This window comes from Symsagittifera roscoffensis, chromosome 1, assembly GCF_963678635.1.
Source record: "Symsagittifera roscoffensis chromosome 1, txSymRosc1.1, whole genome shotgun sequence".
Lineage (NCBI taxonomy): Eukaryota > Metazoa > Xenacoelomorpha > Acoela > Convolutidae > Symsagittifera > Symsagittifera roscoffensis.
Window position 1 is genome coordinate 40,314,316 of NC_087062.1, and position 25,294 is coordinate 40,339,609.

Sequence of the window (25,294 nt, forward strand, 5' to 3'; positions counted from 1 at the left end):
GAATTATATTTATAACCAATTATAAATTCTAGTTTAGAACGGGTTTCACCCATCCGTGGCTTAGAGAGTTTTTAGTTTTTAAATGTTTAATGTAGTGAAGGGCGGGTGATGAAGTTTCTTTTTGAAGTTGCGAGCATTGACTTCTTGGAGAAAGGAGAAGTGTGGCTGTTCGTGTTTGACGGAGAAAGATGGTTATGTTCGTATCTCTAGATGGGTCTCGTTGATCGTGGTAGTCTTGGGTGATTGTCAAGATTTCTGATCGATGCAATGATGTATCGATTTCGTTAAGTTTAGAGTGAGACTATGTGCAGGGTGAAGTTTGATTTTTCCGTGTGAAGTGCCAAGTGAATAGGATCTGTACGTGTAGTCAACATCGAGATGGCCATTGGTCTGGTTCAATGGTTTTCCTTTGCTGCGATGTTGAGTCCATACTGTAAATCCTTTGAGGTAGTGACTTTAGGCAGCAAATCGAATAGATTTGCCATTCCGAAGTTGGAATGTGATTGGATTGTCGTCTCCTTTGCTGCTCGTCTTTTGGGCTTTACGAAATCTATACATACTGCAATTATCGTTCACATATATAATTTCCTTTGTTAGTTTAGTTTTAGTTATGATTTGTTATTAATGGTTATTGCAAAAGCGTTTTTATATTAGTTCAGTTATTTTTTAAGAGTTGCTCACCCTAGAGCAACTCTTGGTAAAAATAGAGTGTCGGTCACAAAGCGTGGTGTAGCGCGGTGGGTTAGGCCGGCTATAGAGCATGCTCAGGACGTCCCTCTTGTTGGTGAGGCCAGGAATGGGGTATATTTTTATGGTCTCTTTGTGCAGAGTCCCTTTTTGTGTTCAACCTTTTGTTTCGTTTTTATTACTTGTTTTTCTCTGTTTTATTTTGGCTGTGTCCTTTTCTCAAAAATCGAACCTTTTGGTTTTGTTTTGTCTTTCGACTTTTTTACGTTTTATTCGGTTGTGGTAAGACTTGAAAGTGGTCTTCAAAGAATAGTTTATCCAGTTTTAATCTGGTTTGGGTACCGTGGGCTTTTCTTTCTTAGTCATGCTATTAGTTTGTGGTTTTGTGACGTTAGTAAGCTGCGTTACACATGAAACAAGGAGGAAAAAATGCAATTATACGCTCATGAAAGTTAATTTCCAAAAGTTTATTTTCTCTCTAGGCTTATTTGTTTTTCTTGATATTTAATAGATCATTTTACCATTTTTTGCTGGTGTATGCGAAGTGTAGCTCTTCATCAATGTTCATCAAAGATAAATGAATTCTCTTCAACGGCCAGATCTCTTGTTGGGTTGAACTAGCTTGATAGATCATCTCTCCTTGCTTTAACTTAAAAAATATCTTACTTTATGTTTTGTCAACAGGCTACAAGGTGGGTATAAATGACATACTTGCTTATTTTAATCTAGCATAATTATAATGTTCTGAAAGCCAATCGACTATTTTTCATAGGAGTTCATTGCAATTTTCAGATCATCGAAAATGGTTGCAAAAATTGCCGTCAAGCCTGCTTTCAAGGGAAAGATCGTAAAGAAGAGGACGAAGAAGTTCATGCGACACCAGAGCGATCGATACCCCAGGAAACTGCTGACAGGATGGAGAAAACCCAAGGGAATTGACAACTGTGTGAGGCGAAGATTCAAGGGAAAACCTCTGATGCCTAACATCGGTTACGGAAGCAACAAGCGAACCAGGTGTGAATTAACATCATTTATCTGTTGGCTTAAGACTCGGTATCCACGCTATTGAGCTTTCGGAGAGTAATAGCTGTTTTTTTTTGCGATACGTAGATGTGCATAGGTCCTTATTAAATGCCAATCATTTTTCACTTAATTAATACCCGGTTCTGTTTCTTGTCATTCGCATTTTTTTTGTTGAAGTATGCTTCGCAGACGCATTGCAAAAATTCGGAAGTATGAATACTATATTTTTCGAATAAGATAAAACCTTGAATTTAAGAGCGTCCCTTTTTTCATTTTATGATTGAATGCATCTAATTGAGGGCGCCATTTTTGAACCGGGAAGTTTTTCCTTCTAAAAAATACAGTACGTGTGGTCAGCAGCGGATTTAGGGAGAGGGGGGAGGCACACTCTCCCCTTCAGGAATTCGACGTCCTAAAGGGTCCCCTTTAGTACTATTATAAGTGAGAATTTGGTCAAAATAGGGTCTTATTAGGGATTTGGAAGAGCTTTGAGAATCAATTTGGTCGACCAAAATAGTTTGCCAAAAGGGAGAGATTCGTCATTGAACACCAATGAAGCTAATATGCTAACCAGATTCATATAATCTCTTGTTCGGTGCTTTAGATACATGATGCCTAACAAGTTCTACAAAGTGCGAGTCTTCAACGCCAAGGAACTGGAACCGCTGATGATGCAGAATCAAAAGTACGCCGTCCAGATTGCGGCCAGGTGTTCAAAGAAGACGAGAAAGGCTATCGAAGAGCGAGCACAGCAGATGCAAGTGAAATTGCTCAACTGAAGTGAACTCATCTGAATTGAGACTTTGATTTCATGCTATTTTTGTCTTTTCGAAGTCTTTGGGTCTTGAGTTCCCAACTTGATGAATTTCAAGTTTATCATCATCACGTTTTGCAAAAGTTGAGTAAAAATAATTAGGGATAAAAAAAGTCTCCGATGCGTGCGTGTGTGTGTGTGTGTGTGTGTGTGTGTGTGTGTGTGTGTGTATGTGTGTGTGCGTGTGTGTTTGGGGGATTTGGAATTTCGAAGTTTTTAATGGAATTTTTTTGGCTCAACTGGTGGCTGCTTCAATATTGCCAGCTTACTTGCCGTTGTTACCCTTTGGCTAATGTTAAATCGCATATTCGTTTTGTATTGCATAGTTTCTATTGCGTTATTTTATTGTTCAGACGCTTTGGCAATTTTTTTTGCTGAAATGTTAATTTTCTCATTTTCACTGATTTTCAAAAAATGGCACCAATGAAAGACCGACTATTACATTGTATGTCTGCATACTTCCATAGGCTCTAGGAAATTGAGCTTGCGTTACTATGAATGAAGCCTCAATAGCGTCCAGGTCCTTCCCACTTAGTCTAGTGGTAAAGTGCGTGCCTTGAGATCCTGCATTTTGTTGCGTACCTGCTTTTTGCACAGCACGGACTTTGTTTTGTATAATTTCGTTTTCTTTTTTTGGTTAGATGGTTTCGGTTTATGTAAAATTGGCTGAGTATTGACATTTGATATCGTTTGAAAGGCATTTTTTTTTGCTTTTGCGTAAGGAATGGGTGGGGCGTAAAAACTTCGAACTTCCAATTTTATTGCAAAAAAAGTTTTAATGGTGTCAAAGTTGTTCTGGCCTCAACGGGCGTGTACGTGAAGCTCACTGGCTTACTTGCCCTTCGGTAAGTTTCTTTTAAGTGTTTATTACACAAGCATGCTTGTGTTATAGTATGAAATATCTTTTTTTTCAACCTAAGTCGCAAATAATGTTGCGGCGCAAATATTGTTGCGATAGAATGTGCTCATTTTAAAGTTTTCATTTTGATCATTAACCGGCTATTAAGTACGGCCAGTGCTAAGGATTTAAACAGGGTTTTTATTCAACTTTTTTGAGGGTGGATTTAATTTTTTTGTCTGCTGAAGAAATGTCGGCTTTGTTACCGCTTTCTAAGTTTTTTTTCGATGCTTAATTAACATTCAATTGGTTTAATTCGTGGCTTCTTTTCTCGAAAAGAACTCAAAACAAAATCAAGACAAATTTAGGAAAACTTTTGATCAGTTTTTTTTGAATAATTTTTCTGCGGTATTTTTTTTCTTCGTTAAGTTTGCAATGGAATGTTGCGTTTGCGCTTTATTCTAAAAAAAGAAGCTTTGCTTCGCCTTTATTTGTAAAATTTCTAGAAACGCAGGTAATTCAGTTGCAAGATAGTTTTGTTTAAAAATTTTTTTTATCTGAAGTTGTTTTTAGTTTTGATTTGTCAATTCTTCTGCAAGTGCTGATAGTGAATTTTCAGTTTTGTTTCGCAAATGATGCAAAGCTTCTGTGTTTTTTGTCATTTTAAAAGCAAAAAAAAAATTACTATTTAAAACATTGAAGATTACTTCTTAATTTTAAGTTGTTTGATTGTTTATTTCAACCATTTGTTCATTCAGTTAGATTTGTATAGAAAGATCCTATAACAGCGAGGCTTTGAATGCTGCGTCTGCCCTTTCGGGTCTTTAAAATATATTGTAGTTCATGTTTTGATTTTTAAATCTTGTTTAAAAACCCTGCTGAAGAAATGAAGTGAGTTCATATTTTAATAAAAAAGAAAACTTAATTGTAAATTGTTCTTAAAATAGTTTCTTAAAAATCCTCGCCCTATTCAAAGCACCAAGTGATATGCTTTGCGTCCATCAATTTAATATTGGAGTCAATTAGCGGTAACTTAGCCTCTCGTCAATATGGAATCATTTTTGAGCTGACAAAATTAGCCACATTTCCTCTTCGCTAATGAAAAGCTGAAAATTTTACGCATTTAAACTATACCAAGTTGGCTGCACTAGTCCCATAATCAAACCTCGATTCCTTCATGATTATTAATTACAGATGAAACGTCTTCTTTGAACTTTTTTGCGATAAAATTTAAAAAACGCATCAAAATCGATTGAAAAAATCCTAATATTTCTTAAAAAAATTATCTTCCCAAAAATGTATACTCAACCACTTTCTTCAAAATAATGCAAGTATTCCCTGTTTTTTTTTGTTTTTTAGCTTTAACATAAAAATGAAGTTAAATAAAAACTAGAAAAAAAAGTTTTCAGATTGCCGGGTGTTTCAGCTTCCGCTAATTCAAATTTATGTTAAGACTGGTATTTAGATGCTGATAGGAACACGCAAAAGCTAGACAAACAGTTTTTAATTACAACATAAATTTTCTTAAAATGTGGTTTTTTGCCAAATCCTTGGTTTTGGTTCCGTTACAACAAAATTATGAGCAAAGCGTTCCTGGTTATTTTGCTGAGATCATCAGAGAAACCCATTTGTTTAATTTTTGAGTTTTACGCCATCTGATGCTCTACAGTAAGTGCACTGATTAATGTTTTGAAATAGTTTCCCAGTAATGCATTGTTTCGCTTGCGATAAGCAAGCGTTATCAAATCGGAAAATGGACTTTTGTTCAGGTTAAAATTGTTTACTAAATCAGTGAAATAATTTGGGTTAGTTTCCGCTTATCAAACGTTCTTGAAGACTCATTTAGTGTTGAGGATTATGTTAATTGACGTATTTGCGTTATGCTGAACATCCTTTCAACCAAACTTTTGTTATTTGTTAATTCAAAACTTTGTTAACTCACTACTAGTTGCAATACCATGTTAAAATAGTATTGCGAGTAGTGATATGTTGCGGTTTGCTTTTGCTCACGCTTGCAATTAGCAAGCGTTTTTAACTCCGAATATACTTTGTATAACAAAATCCGCTAAATCATTTGATAGATTGGTATATAATAAATTCGAACTTCTATCCTTTTCCGTCAAACGTGGTCCAGAGTTATGACTACACCTGGGACGGCAATTTGTTTAGGCTTGAATCTGGCCAAGACCTTTATTCCTTTATTTAAACTGGAAATAACCCGTTTCAAAAAACTTGTCGGCCTTATGTTTGCTTATTATATGTCTGTTTAGTTGGAATGTTAATCTTTCTTGTTGTTGGCGGTTTTTACTTGTGATTAAAATTGCTGTGGAATTATTCTTATGTTTTGAATATTTACTTGATCTGGTTTTTGTAATTTCTTTTTTCGCTCGAAAAGTTTGTTTGGCTTCATTTTTTGGCATATCATTCATCGGATTATCGGCTTAGTGACCAAATTTAGCTTCGCTTAAACTTTTGCATCTTTCTAATTGGGGGCATTATAACTTCAAATTTCAGACCTGTCGAAGTTTTCTTCGACATCAATTTTGTTTCCAGCTCAACGGGGGCTTACTTTACTTTTGACGGCTCAGTTGCACATCGATAGATGTTTCTAAATACTTTGTAAACGCCGGCAGTTCTGTTTCTGGTCAAGTTTTCCTGAAAATGATTATCATTTGAGTCAAATATTTGAGTTTAAGGTAGTTGTGATTCTTAAAACAATGAATCGTTTTTCACAATTTCACATTTGAGTTTTTCAGCTTTTGCGTTTTTTTTTGGTAGATAAATTTTCAAAAAAATTATCCAAAAAATGATTAATTTTTTTTTGAAACAAAGTCATTTTTTATACATGCTACATTTAATAGAAATCTATGACTAATAGGGATTTTTGCCCGCAATTTCAAGTACATCGAAGAAAGGGTCATTGTAGCTACGTTTTTGCAGCCCTTACTGTCGTGATTTGCATTCCAAAAAAAATGAAAAGTTTTTTGTTTTCAAAATACAGAGTTGAGATTTTTTGCAATTAAGACTCAAACTAAGAGGAAAGCGAGCAAAGTAGCGAGAAGCAAAATGATCTGCTTCAAGTTTGAAAATTTTTTAATGATGAGGCTGGGTAAAAATGCCAAATTACCGGCCATTTGGCTTATTCATTTCAAAAAATGCAAGGTTTCTGAAGAAGCAAGTTTTTTGAGGAAAAATGTTTGAAACAGATTCATATTTACGCAGCAAAAAATGTGTTTGTAACTTTCTTTTTTACTTAAGCAGTGATCGGCTACCGCTTATTTGATATCGAAATTTGTTTTAGTTATATAAAGAGTCAGGGTTTTTGCTGAGCTGTCTCATTTACAAGTTACAAAAACAGCAAGGCTTAAAGTTTTTTTTAATTGCTTTAAATTATTCTCGTTTTTAGAGAGTGGTATAATTCATGAACTACAAGATCGCGTAACACATATTGGTTTAGCAATCGACATCAACTGTTTTCCAAAAATGAGTAAAAAACAAAAAAAACATAATTTTTTTTAATTTTTTTCAAACTAAATGCACAATATTTTAGCATTTTTGAACAATTTTTTTAACAATAAAAGTTAATAAATTATAATCGGTTTTTTTCCACATTACTGATATGCGAATTTCAACGCACATGAAATCTTTTCTACGTTTTAAATTTAAGTTGGTTACGTTGGTTACTTGTTGTTCAATTGAATTTTTTTCTACCTAACTTTGACATTTTTGTTACTTTTTTACATTACTCAACATTACTTCCCTAGCGTTTGCCAATTTATAACAAACTCCCCCCCCCCCCCAACGTAACGTGTTCAGGTGGGGGGTGGGATCAGGTGGGGGTTTTTCAGGCGGGGGGTGGGTTCAGGTGGGGGGGGGGGGTTCAAGTGGGGGGATGGGTTGAGGTGGGGGAATTTATGTGGGTTCAGATGGGGAGTGTATTAAGGTGGGGGGGGGGGGAGTTGTTCAGGTGGTGGGGGTGTTCAGGTGCCGTGTGCAAAGGGGCAAACGGCAAACGTTAGGGGGATTTAAGGGGAGCAAAGGGGCAAACGTTGGGGGGGGGGAGGGAGAGATCAACGGAATCTTTTTACAATTTGAGTTTAGGTTTTGAAATGGATTAGGCCAGGCCGAACACTCGCCTTGCAAAGTTTCCGCATCACTCACTTGATAAATGCTGAAATTCTTGGAAAATTTTGCACGACGCGCGAAACAAAAATAAAGTGGAAAAAAAAAACATTTTAATGTGATTTCCTACTTATTATAAAATCCATTAAAATGGATTCAAAATGAATTATAATGCATTTTGTTTTCGCGAGAAAAAATGGATTTAAATCCATTTTTGTTCTAATTTTGTTGTCTGAACATATTATCGGAATCGGTTTTACAACATTATAGACGATTACGTCTCAAATGGCATAATTCCCAAATGGTATAAAAATGAAATATTTCCCAAATGGCATAAATTTCATGCAACAGTTGCTTTGGAAAAATCGAGAACAATTTTTTCGTGAACAATGTGAGAAAATTAGTCAAATTGTCAATTCAAATGTTGATTGACATTTTATCGTGAAAAACTTGTAGAACTTTATATCAAAAGCAAGAAGCATAAGCTTGCGGTTATTAATAAGCTTCATGTGGTCAATTTTTTTCGAGAAACCTGTTGCTTAAATTTGTTTGGAAGCAATTAATTCCAAATCTTGTTCACATGCTTTCGCTCCTGACAAAATGTTAGAGTTAGAAATTGATAGAAAACGTTTAAATTACAATGAAAACTTGAAATTTATGCCATTTGGGAAAAGTTTCCATTTTTATGCCATTTGGGAATTATGCCATTTGGGAAGTTACCTTATAGACCACGAAAATCCATTATAATCGATTTGTTTTCTCTTTTCTTAAATGCGGGTAGCTACTATATTTTCTTACAAAATAAATTTTGCAAAATTGCTCAATTCAGTTCGATTAAGTTGGGTTTTGTGAATTAGTTCGAAAGCCGACTGAGAATAGGATTTGACATTGCTTCAAAATGTCTATAACAGATTAAAAGAGGTGACAGATTTAACCTGTTTGAGTTGAGGGTCTAGCAGGCCTAATCCGCTGATAAGCAGGAAAATCTGTTTAATGAACGCTATATATTATCTCTGGTACACATAATGTGCGACATTCATCGCCTGATTTGGGCTCAAGTATTTGTTTAATGCACAAAGTTACCCAAAATTCGAATAACAGCCGCGGCTGACCGTCTCAGAGTTTAGGACTTAAAAATTGACATAAGAAATCAATAAAACCATCCGTTATCAAAAATCAACTTCTGACCCGCAACTCTTTGCCACATCATTCTGTCTTGCTTCTTTTTGTCGACCAGTCGAAGCTGTTTTGACAAAATCATTTGAATTCTGCCTAGAGTTTGAATTCTTCCCATAATGTTGCGTTTTGTGACATCTTTGGCTCTTTTGGCTTCAGCCGTCTTTGGTGATGGCTACTGGGACATTCAGCTTTCACCTGACAGCGTGGCCGGTGTGCCGTATGGAGCGGGTCATATTTCAGTGTGGAAACACGCAACCAAAGACCGCTACTACGCAATGCCACTGGGTTTGCTCCTCAAAGACAGTGCTGAATGGTTTGAAAATGTGCTGACAGGCCAGAATGAAATGTCCTTTGAAGTACTTCTGTGGTCAGAGGAAGTCAAGGAAGCTGTTTTCCGGTAATTTAGTTAGCTGTTTTCCGGTAATTTAATTAGCTGTTTTCCGGTAATTCAATTAGCTGTTTTCATTTATCATCTTCACTAAGTTTTGTTTTAGTATTTAGTATTGTTTGTTAGTGTGATAATCGTTCCCTCTTTCGAAGAAGGCGGCGTGAAATATTGTTCTCGGTGTTTCCTTCCAAAAAGATGCCAATTGTGCAAAAAAACGTTTGACGGATCTTTTATAGCTTCAGATTTGACTAATATCAATGCTCTACTCTAGAACTTAAATTATATTTCACCAACAATCGTTTTTGCTAGAATATGGGCTTGAAATTTTCTAATGTTAATGTTGGATAAACTTTGCGCGCTCTAACTAATTTTTATTTTAAAATACTGGAAACTAATTCAGCTCGAAAATAAACCCAACTTGCTCCAAAAAAATGTCTAGACTCAAAATCTAAAATTTTGGCTGGGCCTTGCGGCAAAGTGTAGAAGTTAAGAACATATTCTAAGACAAAAAATGTTGTTTTTAACCAATGAAACAAACTTAACTCCAAATTTATTTTGGGAGTGGTTCACTTGTCCGCTAACAACTTTGGGCCCGGGCTTCTAGTAAGTGAAGTTTAAGTATCAGTTCAAGTTATTGAGTAAGCTCGGACGCAATTTTTTGATCCAGAAAATCAAGATTATCAATACGCGAGCCATTTTAGCCCCCTGCACATAGGAACATATATTAGCAGGGCCAGTCAAACTTTATTAAGACAGCCGAGATACGCTCATTTTTGGTCTAAACTTTTGGAAAGTCGAAACATATCTGGGTCGAATTATTAAATTTTAAAAGATTTCGGCCGAGAAATTCGAAACATATCTGAACTGAATTGGGCAAAATTAGACACTTTTTTCTTAATTTAAAAAAGAAATGTGCACAAATTTGGCCAAGGAAGCCAAAACATGCCAAAATTTAGTCAAGAAACTCAAAACATACAGAATTTTGGTCGATAAAGTCCAGGAGTACCAAATTTTGGTAAGAAAATCGAATTATACCAAAATTTAGTCGAGACGCTTGAAACTTACTAATTTTACCCGTTCGCTCTTGATGAGAGTTTTTTCGAAGAAACTTACAGAATATTCATGCCGGCTTTGTTAGTTTTTTTTTGGGCAAATTTTGACCTGCAAATTGTTGTCATCTGAAAGCTATCACTGGCGTGAAGTTATAAGATGCTCTAGTTTCAAAGGTGTTCTACTGCTTTGGGGATTGATGATTGACTATACAGGTAATCGAGACTTTATTAACAATAGGAACACAAAAACAAGCTGCAAAACATCCAATTAGCTAGTTTTCGTTCTTTGCTTAAACCCTTGGTATACAACTTAGATTAGAGGCAAAGCCTGAATAGCGCACAAAATATCTTTTGTTCCAAAAGGAAGTGAACCGAAGCAAAGCTGATTGAACAGTAGCCATATTTCGGTTTAATGATTTTTGTTCAGTGTACAATCCCAAATAGTTGTTTCAGTTGCCCTTATACTCATTTTCTGGGCCCAATTTTTCCATGTTTGTAATATATATGTATCAGAAAAAAAAACGAAAATTTCCTAGGCCTTTTTTCTAAGTTTGAAAAAAGGAAACGTGCACATATTTGGTCAAGAAAGAGAAAACATGCCAAAGTTTGACCAAAAAACTCAAAACAATTAGAATTTTGGTCGAGAAAATCAAAGTATTTTAAAATTTGGTCAAAACGCTTGAAACTAACCAATTTTTGGTCGAAAAAGTTGAAACATAAATTGAACGCCTCGACCCGCGCGCTATTGATGAGAGTTTTTTCTCAAAAAAAATTACAAAGTATTCGTGCCAGCTTAGTGTGTCTTTTCTCTGGGCAAATTTTGACCTGCGAAACTATAATTTTTTTAAACTATTTTTGTCATTTGAAAGCTATCACTGGTCTGAAGCTATAAAATGCTTTAGTTCCAAAGGTGTTCTACTGCTTTGGGGATTGATGATTGAGTATACAGGTAATCGAGACTTAATTAACATAAGGAACTCATAAACTATTTGAAAAAATTGCTATTAACTAGTTTCTGTTCTTTGCTTAAGCCCTTGGTATACAACTTAGAATAGTGGCAGAGCTTGAATAGCGCACAAAATGTCTTTTGCACCAAAAAGAAGTGAACCGGAGAAAAGCGGATTGAGCAATAGCCGTATTTTGGTTTTATGATTTTTGATCCGTGTAGCATCTCAAATAGTCCTTTCAATTGCCCGTATACTCAATATCTGGGCCCAATTTTTTCATGTTTATAATATATCTACGTATCAGAAAGACGAATTTTTTCTGAATATAATTTTTCATTGAATTTTTCTTCTGAAAAGCATGTATAACTGATATCTCGGACAAGTTTTAGAACGTAGATGACAAAAGGGCCCGGCTCGGAACTCATTGCAAATTGATTCGAGGGTCGCCAATTGGTTAATTGATTATGACTAGACTCAAAACGTATCACACTACAACTGGAAATGCATATGGGAGGAGTTAAAAAATTATTCAAAAAAAACCTGTGAAAGTTATTCCAGACACTTTAAAGGAACGTCGGAACATTCCAGGATTCCTCAGAAGAAATTGTTTTTGATTTTTAGAATTTCTACGCATTTAAAGCGATACAGTCCCAAGTCAAAGATGTTGCAACCGTTTGTTTTCAGACAATTAATTGACAATTAATTTTCAGACAAATTTTTGGGTAGTTTTTTGACGTTTCCTCACCACTTATTTAAGATACATGAATCAAATTTTGACACATGGCTGGTGGAACTGTTTAAAAAATATATCCGGTAATCAAAAATAATCTGATTGATTGAATACTCTGAAAAATTTTCATTTAAAGACCATGCTTAAGCATGAATTTGCCAGTCAATCATAAGTAGTTGGGAAAGTATGCTGGTTTTGGAAAAACTAGTTAATGCAAGTTGTCTTTTGTTGCGAGTTGTGGCATTACGGATTGGACAATACGAGGTGTTGAATATTATTAGCTCCTTCAACAACAGATTTGAACCCATATATTCAAACTCCCATATATTCAAAATAACTTCAATGCCCATGTGCCACAGTTTCACTCACAGTTTCCTAAAAAGGCTAATAAGTATGACTTTTCCCTACATTGAGTAAAGAAAAACAAATTAAATGTTTGAAAATAACTCTGTCTCAAATCATCAGCTTCTAAAAAAAACATTTTTGAATGCAGGCTATGTGCCAGTATTTTAAACCGTATATTAACTACGTGCAGAAACAACGACAAAAGTGAAAGAATTTTTTGTTCGCTTGCTTCAAACGAAAATTTGTTATTACTTTACCCCGTGTCCGTACAAAAGATATTCTTCTTCTGTGGAAGAAATTTAGAAAGTAAGCAAAAGGATTTTAAAATTCAAAAGCTATCAGAGTCAAGTCAATTCTGAAATAATTTAATTTGATTCATTTCACTTTACAGGTACATACGAGATAACATCGATCCTGAAGTTGAGAAAACAGACGTTGAGCTGAAACCAATGGAGGAAATACGGATAGTGTGGAAAGCTGAAGCTAGAAAAATATCTGACAATTTCAAGTTGGATGAAAGTTGGATAACCAACACCCATCTACCCTCACTTGTGAAATTTTCCTTTGTCTGTTCAAATTCAGAATCCTGTAAGAAACTCGAAGAATCAATGAAAACATCGCCGCACATGTTTGACTCGCTGGAGTTGCAGTATGTAATAAATGGTCAAAAGATATCGCGAAGAACTCTGAAACTTCAGGGGTCCCACTTTGAGAACAGTAAAATGTGGACACAGTTGAAAAACATGAACACTGAAGGCCCCATTAGATACCTCAACTCGGAGGACTTGAAAAACGTGTCCACGGAAACCACGCAAAACATTGTAGCGTCTGTCATAACTGATAATGACTACGCCGACAGCGGGGAGGAATTGAAACTTCACGAAGTTATTGAAAATCTGTTGCGCAAAAATGAAAAAGAAACGACAGAATTTGATGACACTCAATGGTCGTCTGTTTTTTGGAACCCCGATTGGGCTCGTCCTGACAAGATAGCGAGTTATTTGAACAAAGTTTACTCCAAAGACGAAACTGATGACTCTATTTTCAGAGTGGACGATGCAGAGGATGACCAATCTCTGAAGTTTGAATTTGGGGAATTCAACTTTGGTTTTGATAACGACAATGGTAAAAACATAAAAACTGATGAGCTGAAAAAACACCTGGAAGAAAAGCACTCTCATGTTGAATGGAATGGTGAAGTGTTCACGGTCAAGCCAATCAAATTGTTCCGAATAAATTTATCCGAGATGAGTAGTAACACTACCTTCGCAACTGCAAACATTCAAGTCCGAAACATTGAAGCAATTCATTCAGTAAAAGTTTTGTTTGACAATAGCTTGCCCGAACAAAACGCAACAATTACTCCAACCCTTATCATGCAGAGGCTGACAGAAAGAATGGACCGATTTGAACAAGAATTAAATGCCAACTTTTCCCAGCTCGTCGCAAATCAACAAACCGAATTCTCCGATGTGATAGATGGCGTCGAAGAAGCTCAAGCCGATATGATCAAAACAATTGAGCAGCATGGATTGGAACTTAAAGCGAAGTTCGACGAGCAACTGAAGTACATGATTGACCCGAGCAAAGCGGCGAACGAAACCATCGCAAAAGTGAATGGATTAGATGTCAAAGTGAAGGGACTGGAGACCAAAATTGGGTGGACTACGAAATCTTTCTGTTTGATGAAAAATGGCAACTGCCCTTCTGGATTCTCGCAAAGAGACGTTCATGCTGTTGGACTTCGGAGTTGGGGTGGTTCTGGACAAGGGGCGAAAGATACCGGCGAAATTGGCAGCTCCTATCTCTATGGAACAAAAAACAGTGTAACAATGTACTTTGCAGTCTGCTGCAAGTAAGCACGAGAGAAGTTTCGAGAATAATCTCCTTCAGTAGACAGGAATCAGTAATCAAAATGTATCTGGAGCACAAATTTAAAATCACATCGTAACTAAACTTGAAATAATTCAGTTCAAATTTCAGTGATATATTATGATATATGGAAAACAATTCGAGCTTAGATGACAAAGTTTGGCAGTTTTAGTTGATTCGCAACCAAATGAAATTGAGAAAAATTATGATAACTGACTAGATTGATTTGATTAAATCTCAATTAATTTCTTATCAGCTTGCAGCTTGTTAATAGATTTTCATACTGAACGTTTTTTTCGACAAGTAAATAAACAATCTTGAGACTCCACAAACCAACGAGGCAAGAGTTTTACACATTTGGCGCATAAGTAGTAGAAGGGTGAGGGAGAGTGGGGGGGGGGGGGTGGTGGGAGACCCCCATGTATTAAGATAGGGAATAGAACATCCGGTCTCCCAGCTATGTATTAAGATTGGGTATAGAGTCTACAATGTATAAAGGTAGGGAATAGGTTTCCCATGTATTAAGATCGTAGGTTTCAGATGGTAAGTTTCAGAAAAGTTTTCGGCGCCCGAATTTCCCATGTATAGATTTCCCTATGTATAAGAATTTCATTGTAGGTAATTCAGAACTCATTAGGGAACAGATTTCCCTATGTATTAAGATAGGGAATAGGTTTCCTATGTATTAAGATGGTAAGGTTTCAGATGGTAAGATGGTAAAGTTTCAGATGGTAAGTTTCAAAAAAATTTTGGCAACCGAGTTTTTTGAGCTCGATTTTGCCGATACTTGCGTTTCTTAGCTAGCTTCTACGGTTTAGATGTTTTGGTAATTGTTTTATAGGTTTGATTCAACGAGAAAGCTATCTAAAAGCCATATTGAAACCTAACGAAACTTCGAGAAAAAAATCATGTTTTTTGAAGAAAAAAAATTATATTCGAAAGATGAAGTATATAAATCACTGCTTCGTATAATCATTTAACCACAAGTTTACAGTTACTTAATCATTACTGAGTTGAATGCTATTACACCATCAGTTATTTACAAGTTCAAAGGTTTTGCGTGTATTCCGTCGTCCTGAACTTGTCTTTTAGGGTAAAAGTAGCTCAATCCCTTCTTTGTTTGCTCGTATGTAGCAACCATATGATTAATGGTTCTAAATCCTCTGTTTGTTGAAGTCAAGTTGATTGCTTCGTCGAGTACTTTCCTGTATTTTTCCATAGGTCCATCACCGGATTCCTCTAGAATTCTTTTATTCAATCCTTTGCTGCTAAACTTCATTTTGTCTGATTTGTTGCCATAGCAACAATAAGTCTTGCTGCAAAAACATAGCATCTCCGTACACCTAAATTCTTTTTTGAACAGACCAGGCTCTCGTTTATCGTGCTTCTTGTGAACGCTACAACATGTTCGTGGAAAAAAGTTTGTTTTTGAATCTGCTCTGAATGAATCTCTGCAATCTTTTTCTCTCAATTTTTCCCAGTCACCTTTTTTTTCCGGACGAATACAATCATACAAATTTTCCTCAGCAAGAGCTAAATACAGCCCGTGTCCGTTTCTAATTCCTCGAACTTATTTACATCACAAAATTAGTCAAAAAAATTGTAGTAAAGCTCAAGCATTCTCAGCTTTGCATACTGCAGAATGAAAAATCCGACTATTATGGGTTCTTTGTGCTCAATTGTTGACTTTAGTAACTCAATCTCGTACAAGTCTTTCTGAACAGCGTTCAATCGTTTGAAGAGAGGTTCATTAATTGCTTTGTGTGTTTTCTTATCATTCAAATACTTTGTGATCGTATGTCTCGATCTGTCCATTATCTGGTAACCGTAGGATGAATTACCTAAAAGCTTCATAGCCTCTGCAACAACACCGGATAAAGGGTTCTCATCTCCTTCCCTTCTAGCATCAACAACCGACTGAACAAATTTGTTGAAGCATTTTCGAGGGAGATACTGTACAAAGCGGTAAACTTTTGTACACTGTAAGCCAAGTTCCATGTAGAAATTGAAAAGAGGAGTAATGATGGAACCATTTTCTAGTTTGAAACTAGATATTAGCATACGCTGGGGATGCTTCAGAAGATCATTTTCAATGGCATAATTTTGCATATATACCCCAATGTTATTTCTTCCAACATCAGTGTTTTTAAAAATTGGAGGAAAATTCGAAAATTTTGCTTTCAGTTCGTCTGGAACAACTAAGTTGCACTGAATATAGCCATAAAGAGGTAAAGAATCAGTAGAGAAAGGTCTTTTGTAGGGAAAGTTTGATCGGATATGATTCTTTATTTTTTCGTTCGTTTTGAAGTTTTGCCACCACTCACATTCCCACATCTCTTCGATTTTGTATCCTTTTTCGCGAATATTTTCACATCTTAAGTCATCCATCTCTCTCCTTTTGTTGCCTCTCTCAATATCTTCATCGCTAAGTGAGGGACGAGTCTCCTGGCAAGGACAAAAATGGTAATAGCATCTCAATGCTTCAAACACTGTTTTGCAGTGATTGCAATATCCATCAACATTGAAACAGCCAATTTTCTTTTGATTTCCAGATGTGTGGAAGCTCTCAATTCTACATTCTGGTCTGGTTTCTTGGTAGTAAGACATGACCATGTTCTCAAAATTGCGAGATCGGTTATGTCTAGCTTTGAATTTTTGCATGTCGGAATCAAACTCCCATCTTGTGTACAATCCTGTTGGCATGTTTTGACACATTGAATAGGGATAGAGCTGGCTTGCATCAATTCCAACAATTGATTTGCAGACATTTGATGAATCCCGGATAAAGGTTTCATTCACAACAGCTTTTCGAGTAAACACAATTGATGGTCCACCCGTTATATCCTCTCTAATTTTCTCGCACAAATCTCTATCACTTTCGCAAAAAGGGTAGAATTTTTCATTGGTTGATTTGTGAAGAAAAATATTTGCCAGATTTGGAAGAGTACATCCAAGTTTTAACATATCAATTTCTTTCTGATGATAAAACTGAACCATTTGTTGCATTGCTTCAAGGGTTGGAACAACATCTTTGATGTTGTACTACTGCAAAAATCTTTAAATGTAGTCATTCCATGTTTCTGCCAAATCTCCTGTAAATATTTGTAATTATCCCATCCAGATGCAGGTACTGACCTGATTTGAAGTTTCTTTAGTGCTTGCTGCTCATCAAGTCCACTTGACTTCAGGTAATCCTTAAAGTCTTTATCAAGAGGGTTGTTGTTTCTCAGTTTACTGAAAAAGGCTTCGTATGGAGGTAATTCTTCACTCTCGAGCTTGTCTGGACTGTCAAACCACTCATAAGGGAAAAACCCTTCCCTTTTGTCTCACTGGCTTTGTAAGCTTTAAGAAAAGAGTCTAGAGATGTTGCTCCACCCAAAAATTTCATGATATCGAGGAACTGTATATCTCCAAACTTGAAGGATATGATATCGTTAGCCTTTTTGATAACCATAGGTTCAGCTTCTTTATCATTGATTAAGTAGGGAATCAGATAGCTCTTGATCAAGTTCAGATCATATCTTCCACTGTTAAACCCAAATACAGGTAACGTGTTAATATACCTCTCCAGATTTTGTTTCAAATCAATCAGCTGATTTTTCTGCATTCTCAAAAACTGAGTTGACATATCAGTTTCCTCTGTATCTTCTATACATTCATCTTCGTATTCAAAGTTTTCAGTTGGAAGATTTCGACATCTTTCATTCAACTCTTGGAAAATTTTCGACATCCGCTCATTCACTACTCTTTCAACATCTTGAAATTTAGTTCTCATTTTGAGCTTACTTTTCTCAGCCAAAAGTTCGAGTTTGATTACAAAATCGATAATAAGCTTTTGCGGATCCTTGATATAAAGAAACATTGGTTCATCTATCAGGTTCGAGGATATTGATGCAGAAATTGGAACGTGTTTTCCAATCCAAGTTGTTGTTTGGGTAGCTTTCAGTTCATCTGATGGAACACATATCGACTCAAAATCGAAAATGGCTAGGTTGTTGAATAGTGTGTTATCTTTCAAAACTGGGATATTGAAACCTTCCAACTTTTCAAATAGCGTTTCTCGAAGTGTATAAACATTCTTTGGATAAATGTGTCGCACTCTATCTTTACAAGACATAAGATGTCTGTTGAAGTTGTCTGATCTGTTGAAGAAACAGTCACAGCTAGGACATCGAAAACACTTGAAGAAGGAATCAATATCATTCGTGTGAATGATATGGTTGTTGAACCTTAGCAATTTCACGGTTTTTTCAAATTTTCCAATACTTCGCATCGCTAATTCTCTAACATATTCTCCTTCTTGAATGTCAAAATCGTAAATGAATATGTTTCGTTCAACTATTTCCTCTACAAGAGGTAAAACATCAATGGCAACTCCGAGAAAGTTCTTCGGATCGTATCCAAATTTTGATATAAACTCTGTAAATAGTTGAGATGTATGAGCATCGAGGTTACTATGACCAAGCAAATACATTGTTAACGCACGGAAAAGACAAAGATGCTCTTTGTATGGTTGTTTATCATTATCCGATAAAAGACAGTTTACTTGCGTATGTCGTAGTAAAGGTTCAGGCAACACAGAGTCTGGACATCCCATTGGAATGTTTTTCAGTAGTGCAGCAAAAATAGTAACATTTGTGATCAACTTGAATCTCCACTTTGTGTTCTGACGTTCTCGGGTGCATTGCTCAACGATATCAAACTTTTCAACTTTTCCCTGGATTGTAATCAAATCCGCTTTCGTACACAGTAAATGCGATTTTTCGAATAAAGTATTCTTTTTGTGTGCATAGTAAAACCAATATTCTCACGTTTCGACATTACGGAGAACAAATCCAAGAGCAATATTGATTTTTGCAGCGGAATCTAGCTTGTTGAAGACTTCTTCAAGCTTCTCGTTGATAATCTTGGTATCTAACTTTGACATTTGAAAGTTTGAAACCTTATGCCTCCCATTCTCCATCTCAGTGTCCACCAAGAAATGCTGACAAGCACTCAACTCCTCTTTGAGTTTCTCTCCATCTTCCCCTTCCTCCTCCACAATCTTGTTCAAGTCTGCCACCGTATCACTTGGTTTCCGTTGTTTCGTCCCATGTTCTTTTCTCCGATGTTGTTGGAGAGAGTAGTAACTCGGAAACTCCTGCTCACAAGACAAGCAAACTGTTGATTGCTTGGAAGTTTATTGAGCATGCTTTTTGGCCACGTGATAATTCATTTCCTGTTGATTGTAAGTGAAATACCTACAATCAGGACAAGAAATAAATCCTTTAGCACATCTTTTTTGATGTCGAGCCGCATGTTGACGAACATACATGTTTCCACAATCCCCACACTGCACTTTCTCGTTTCTATTCAGCGACGGCATCTAAAAATGGGAGAATTTTTAGGTATTAAGGGAAAGCTGTTAGTACTTGGTACATATCAAATTGGGAGATTTAAAATGTTCCAAAACAATTTAGTAAAAATAACTTTTACTTACTTTGAATTGTTAAAAACATTTGAAATTTATTTCAAGTAGTTAATCAAAGTATAGAGCAGTTGCTTTTAACGTAAAAGAAAATCAGAATGAAATAAGATTTTTTTGCTTTTTATTAGAGAAAATCAACTAATCAGAATTGAGTATTTTTTTAGTAAAACTGTTTGTTGGAAATCAACCAATCAGAATTCAGCATTTTCTAAAAGTGAATTGTTTATTATTTTTGAAAAACCTTAGTCATTATTTGAAAAATGTCTATCAAAAAACATTTGAGCTTCCTCGAGTTACTTTATAAAAAAAGAAAAAAATTCCAATTGATTTTCGTTGACTCTTACTTTGACTCTTACTTTTTTCATAATTTTTTGGACGTCTTTATTGTACAAAATAGAGTTATCCGACTAAGTAAAGGTCTCTTCAGAGAAACTTATTCAATCAAAGAGTTTATTTTTGATTCACATATTGCGTATCAAAGTTTTAAACTTACGGCTGAATTACACCTCACAAGGAAAGAAATTTTGTTTATTCTCGAGAATTTGAAATTGATCAAAAAATCGTACGATAATATATCACAAACTCTTTTTATCCCCTATCCAAAACCCAAATTTGTAAAAACACCTCAGCAAATTCTTTATTCCTTCTTTTCTTTAAAGATTTTCAAAGTTCAAAATCCTGCTTGATTCGGTTTGGAATCAGATTTCCAGAAGTCTGCTTTGAAAAATTCGTCAACGTTGAGTTATCTTCCCAAATTTACATCAAAATTAAAGAACTTGAATATCAGCAATTTCTCATTGATTACATACAAAAAATTCAATTAATTTGATGAAAAAAGTTGCAGAGATGTTACTTTTATTAATTTTCTTTCTTTTGTTACTTATATCAGCAATATTTCTTTATTTTACTGCAAACAACTTTTGGTCATTTTTTTGCAATTGCTTTTGTGTATATTTTTATTTATTTGGAAGATTTAAGTCCTTAAAAGCATCTTCTGATTGGATACGACAACTAGAACAAAAATGATCAATTTTGTGATTGGAAACGACAATACCCAAAATGGAGCTTTGTTTCCGATTGGACACGATTTTTATCCAAGATTCCCATAAGGAAGCTGAAATCTGATTGGACACGACTACAATCCAAATAAGGAAAATCAATTCTGATTGGTTAAAACCACACACTCGAGTTGAAGGTACCCCTAACTCCTAACTAAAAATCATTTTATTTTCAACTTAACTACCGTCAAGTACCTGCTCTTTCAGCTCTAAATATCTTATTTTCAACTTATCTTCCGTCAACTACCCCTCTCTCAACTCTTTCTTATTTTACTCTTGTACTCAATTTTTTGCTCAAAATGATCTTCTCTGTGCAAAACAGCATTTTCATGTACTCTGTAGAATTTTCGCCTGATCTAGTACAAATTCAAGTGCGAGAAACAGTCTCTGGAGTTTTTCTGGCACGAATGGATATCCCAATCCAAGTCTGACACATGGTGGAAGTGATGCGAAGGGATTTCAGCGAACATCATATGATGCAAGTTCCCATAAGGAAAATCAATTCTGGTTGGTTAAAACCACACACTCGAGTTGAAGGTACCCCTAACTCCTAACTAAAAATCATTTTATTTTCAACTTAACTACCGTCAAATACCTGCTCTCTCAGCTCTAAATATCTTATTTTCAACTTATCTTCCGTCAACTACCCCTCTCTCAACTCTTTCTTATTTTACTGCAAATGATGGGGGAACAATGCAAATGATGGGGGAAGTTTCTGATCATGTGGGAATGAACTATCCCGAGATTCCGGACTCAAGATTTGTGGATCAACCAGTCGACGACTTCCTCTTTCCTTGGGAGGAGGAAGGATCAGTCGAAAACTCCATCACAATAGATGAAGATGAGGGATTCTGAGAAACAATGACGCCTCCAGTTCCACAACAACCACCAGCAATGGAACCTCGTCCAGCTCTGCGTTCTATAGAGAACCTCCAGAACTCTTCTGCTGCTCGACAGCTCTTTGATTAAATATTTTTGTAAATAAAGGTTGTTTGGTTTTGACTTCGTTTTCTGTAAATAATTTCTTCAATTTCACTTTAATTATGAGAATAGATGAGAGCTTCAAGGTAAACTATTGAAAAACAATTAGAACTTAGTTAAGTGCTCCGAACTCGCACACATGTTAAAAAATTTGATTAATTTTTGCCCAAAAATTTGGAAAAACACTAAAAAAACTGTACACAAGTAAAAAGATACCTAATCGATATTGCATCTTGTACACACTTTTAGCCTTTTGTAGAAAAAATTGAAACACTTTTCTCATTTTGTCGAAAAAAAGTAAAACACTTTTCGCATTTTGTCGAAAAAATTGAAAAACTTTACGCATTTTATCGAAAAAAGTAAAACACTTTTCGCATTTTGTCGAAAAAATTGAATCACTTTTCGCATTTTGTCGAAAAAAGTGAAACAATTTTCGCATTTGTAGTGAAAAATTGAAACACTTTTCGCATCTTGTTAAAAAAAGTAAAATACTTTTCGCATCTTCTCAAAAAAGTTGAAACACTTTTTGCATTATGTCAAAAAAATTGAAACATTTTTTACAACTTGTTAAAAAAATTGAAATGTTTTTTGCAACTTTTTGAAAATCAAAACAAATATTACATCTTTCTTACATGTTTGAAAATTTTTTGTGCAAAGGTTTTTGACAACGGTGATTTTTTTTTCGGTAATTAATGGTAATTTTGTAAACATATGAGAGAAAATAGATGGAATATCAGAAGTTTTTTATTGAAAAATTGACATGATCACTATTTACAAATCCATAACCATCAAAAAAACAGTCAATTATTTTTAACAAATCATGTTCATTTTTTGAGTTTTGTACTTTACGAACTCTTTCTAGAAAAGCTGAACCAATAGTTTGTGTGGAAGCTAGTTTCTGGTTAGAACATAAATAGTGACGTTTGAATTTTTTGCGTAACAGACTTTTCTTTGCAACACTTGTCATTTTTTCTGCTCCTTTCCATTTCAATATGTGATGAACAGCGCGGTCAAGTTGATTGAAAACTTCGCCAGTTGATGAAATAACATTCGAATAAACAGAGTGTAAAGACAATCGATAATTTGGTATGGGAAATGAAAATTACCCAATCGTTGTAAAATTTGATCGAAAGATGAAGCAATCAGAAGTATGTGGAACTTACAATTTTCCAAAGAACAGTAAGAATTGTGGGTAGAGACACAAAAATTATTGGTTACTATATATTTTTCGTGAAAATCACTGGAAACGGAAATAAATAGCGATTTTTGACAATACTCTGAATAAAAGCTGGGAAGAGCTTGACACATAGCTGCAGCCATCTGGAACAATGATTTTTGCTGAAAATTGTGGATTTATATAGGAACACTAACACCTACACAATTCCATATTTGGAAATTTCCCTCAAAAATTCCAATCATAATTCTATTTCCTTTTATGGTTCAGTGAATGACTCATATTGTTTACTTTCAATTTCGTTTAATCTCAAATTCATTTCTCTCATTTCTCTTCATCTGATCAGTCTGTTCATCAAAAATGTACTCAAGAAAAGACACAAGTCCCAATTACATTGAATTCTCAAAAAATCAATCAAGAATTGGGAGATTTGCTTGGTCCCAAAAATCCTACAAAAGGAAAATTTATTTTGAACCCTGCTTTCAACTATTCAAGAAAAATGAGTTGGGACAATTTGAAAAGTCTCAACAAGTCTATCTTAGTGAAAAAGAAGGTGAAGCAATCTCAGCAATTAGAAATACTGTTATTCACGATGCTGAAAACCTTGGACTCGTACCTATGTATGAAGCCAAACCTGGCAAAGAATCAACTATGGATCAGGAGCTGGAGATCTGTAATAGAGTATATGAAATAGCAACATACAACATGAGGAGGGTGTGTGTCACAATCAAGAAGTACAGTGTGAACAAGCCACCCTACATTCAGATTCGACTCTTTACTGCAAAAGAGAATGAAGCAATGAAACAAGTTGCCTATGTCAACTATACTTTGAACGAATTCAAAGAACTGTCCCGAGTTTTGGGAGACTTTTTGTTTAATGATAATTGTAAGCCTCATTAAAAATTTGTGATGTTTTGTATGTTAGTTAATTGAAAAATTGTTGGTTCAAAACTATCTTTTGTCACTGAAGTTCACATTTAGAGCTGGGATATCTGAGGAAAAGTCAGACAAAACATGAAAATTTAATCAAAATTGACATAAAGCTCTATCCAATCATCAAAAGATTTTCCACTTTTTGTTTAGGAAATTACGGAAAAATTTGTTTAAATAATGCTTTCATCAAAAGTTGAGTAAAAAGTTGTCTTATTTGAACAACATTACAAACAAAATGTATAGTTAGTTGTAACATTATCATTATTTTTCGAAAATCTGAATTTCATTAGTTGTTTTCAATTGCCTTAATTTGAGGTTTTGATTGGCTACATGAATTAATTTAAAAATAACCAGTCTCTAAATAAGGGAAATACACTTTATGTTGATTGCAAAATAAGTAAAAAATAGTTCAACAATCGAGTTTTTTCAAGTTTCTTTGTTAATATCAGTAAGAAATATGTTTCTATCAAAAGCGTTTTCAATGTCTGAAATGAACTTTTATCAGATTTTAAGGTTGAACTACTACAAAAAACAACAAGTGTTGTGGACAGATGACGTCGATGGAGATCGTATTAGTTTTAACTTGTATAGAAACACAGAAAGTTCAATAATTTTGTTAAAAAGATGGAGAGGAGATTTCAGAAAAAAAGAGTACTGCCAGATTTATCAACAATGTTTTTATTTAGAAAAACTAACTCAAATTGAGTGGTCGATCAGTAAAAAACAAAAGAATGGAAGATTCTGTGATACAAATATTGAAGATAAGGAACATCATTTCGATTACTGTTTTGAATTTGATACAAATGCAAAATCTAGAGTTGTCAGATTATCTTTTAATCGACTATCCATATTTAAAAAACTTCCGGTTGTTTTTATTACAATATACCAGAAAGAAAACAACAAAAAACTATATTTCGGTAATTTCTCTTTTCACTGGTTAGAAATAGAACAAATCGAAAAAATTTTGATTGAAATTTCAAAATTTGAATTCAGCATCGAAAAAACAATATAAACCAGACAATAAATCTCAATTATCTCTCTAAGGTATCAAATTTTGTATCTTAGTTATGTTAGAACAATTAAATTAGATTGATTGATTGGGAAGTTTCATAAACATAGTTTGGTTCTGATCTACAAAGTATTTTAAAATCTGTGAATACTTCATTCTGATTGGTTATTATCACAAAGACTACCTGTGAAGAAATCCTTGATATCTACAAACGATATCAAAACTGTTGAAAAACCCATGAGAAGTAGAAATCAGTTTCGATTGGTTGACATAAACTTTGGATAGTTTTTGAAAATATAAATAAATATAAATTTGATAATATAAATTTTTGAAAATTCCATGGTTAGATTGGATGATTTTCATTTCAGCTAGGCTAAATAGCGTATCTATTCTGAATTTCTTTCACCTCAAAAACAAGTGAACAAGAAATTTGCTGTTTTCATTCAATTTTACTCATTTTTTGAGTCTATTCAACTTTTCTTTTCTGAAAATTTGGGACATTCTAAATCTCCCATTTTTTTTCTTTTTCTTCCTATTGAGATGCCGTTACTTAATAGAAACAAAAAAAATGCATGTCTTGAATTTGGAAGAGAATACAAACCTAAAGATGCGTCAAGACATCGAAAGCACTGTGACGTTTTAAAGTGTTCCAATTGTAAATTTTATACATTTAGC

General features: G+C 34.8%; 4 protein-coding genes across 4 annotated transcripts in view; 3 read left to right on the forward strand and 1 right to left on the reverse strand.

Annotated features, from left to right (window-relative positions):
* The window catches only part of LOC134844317 (large ribosomal subunit protein eL32-like), a 386,626-nt gene extending 384,034 nt beyond the window's left edge, over positions 1-2,592 (forward strand). Inside the window, exons 2-3 of the mRNA XM_063860953.1 lie at positions 1,478-1,701; positions 2,315-2,592. Coding sequence (XP_063717023.1) covers positions 1,490-1,701; positions 2,315-2,489 — 387 coding nt within the window. The 5' untranslated portion in view covers positions 1,478-1,489 and the 3' untranslated portion in view covers positions 2,490-2,592. The remainder of the gene's footprint in view (positions 1-1,477; positions 1,702-2,314) is intronic.
* LOC134844256 (DNA polymerase delta catalytic subunit-like) overlaps positions 1-25,294 on the forward strand; it is a 471,945-nt gene that overhangs the window by 384,038 nt on the left and 62,613 nt on the right. The gene's annotated exons all lie outside the window — the stretch shown is intronic.
* On the forward strand, positions 8,780-13,984 carry LOC134857239 (uncharacterized). Its single transcript, XM_063873620.1, has 2 exons — positions 8,780-9,060; positions 12,517-13,984. The coding sequence occupies exons 1-2, from the start codon at positions 8,780-8,782 to the stop codon at positions 13,982-13,984; spliced, it is 1,749 nt and encodes a 582-aa protein (XP_063729690.1).
* Positions 19,177-25,294, reverse strand: part of LOC134857248 (uncharacterized) — a 9,174-nt gene continuing 3,056 nt past the window's right edge. The window contains exons 4-5 of the mRNA XM_063873632.1: positions 19,310-19,362; positions 19,177-19,237 (exon numbers count right to left, since the gene is read on the reverse strand). Coding sequence (XP_063729702.1) covers positions 19,177-19,237; positions 19,310-19,362 — 114 coding nt within the window. The remainder of the gene's footprint in view (positions 19,238-19,309; positions 19,363-25,294) is intronic.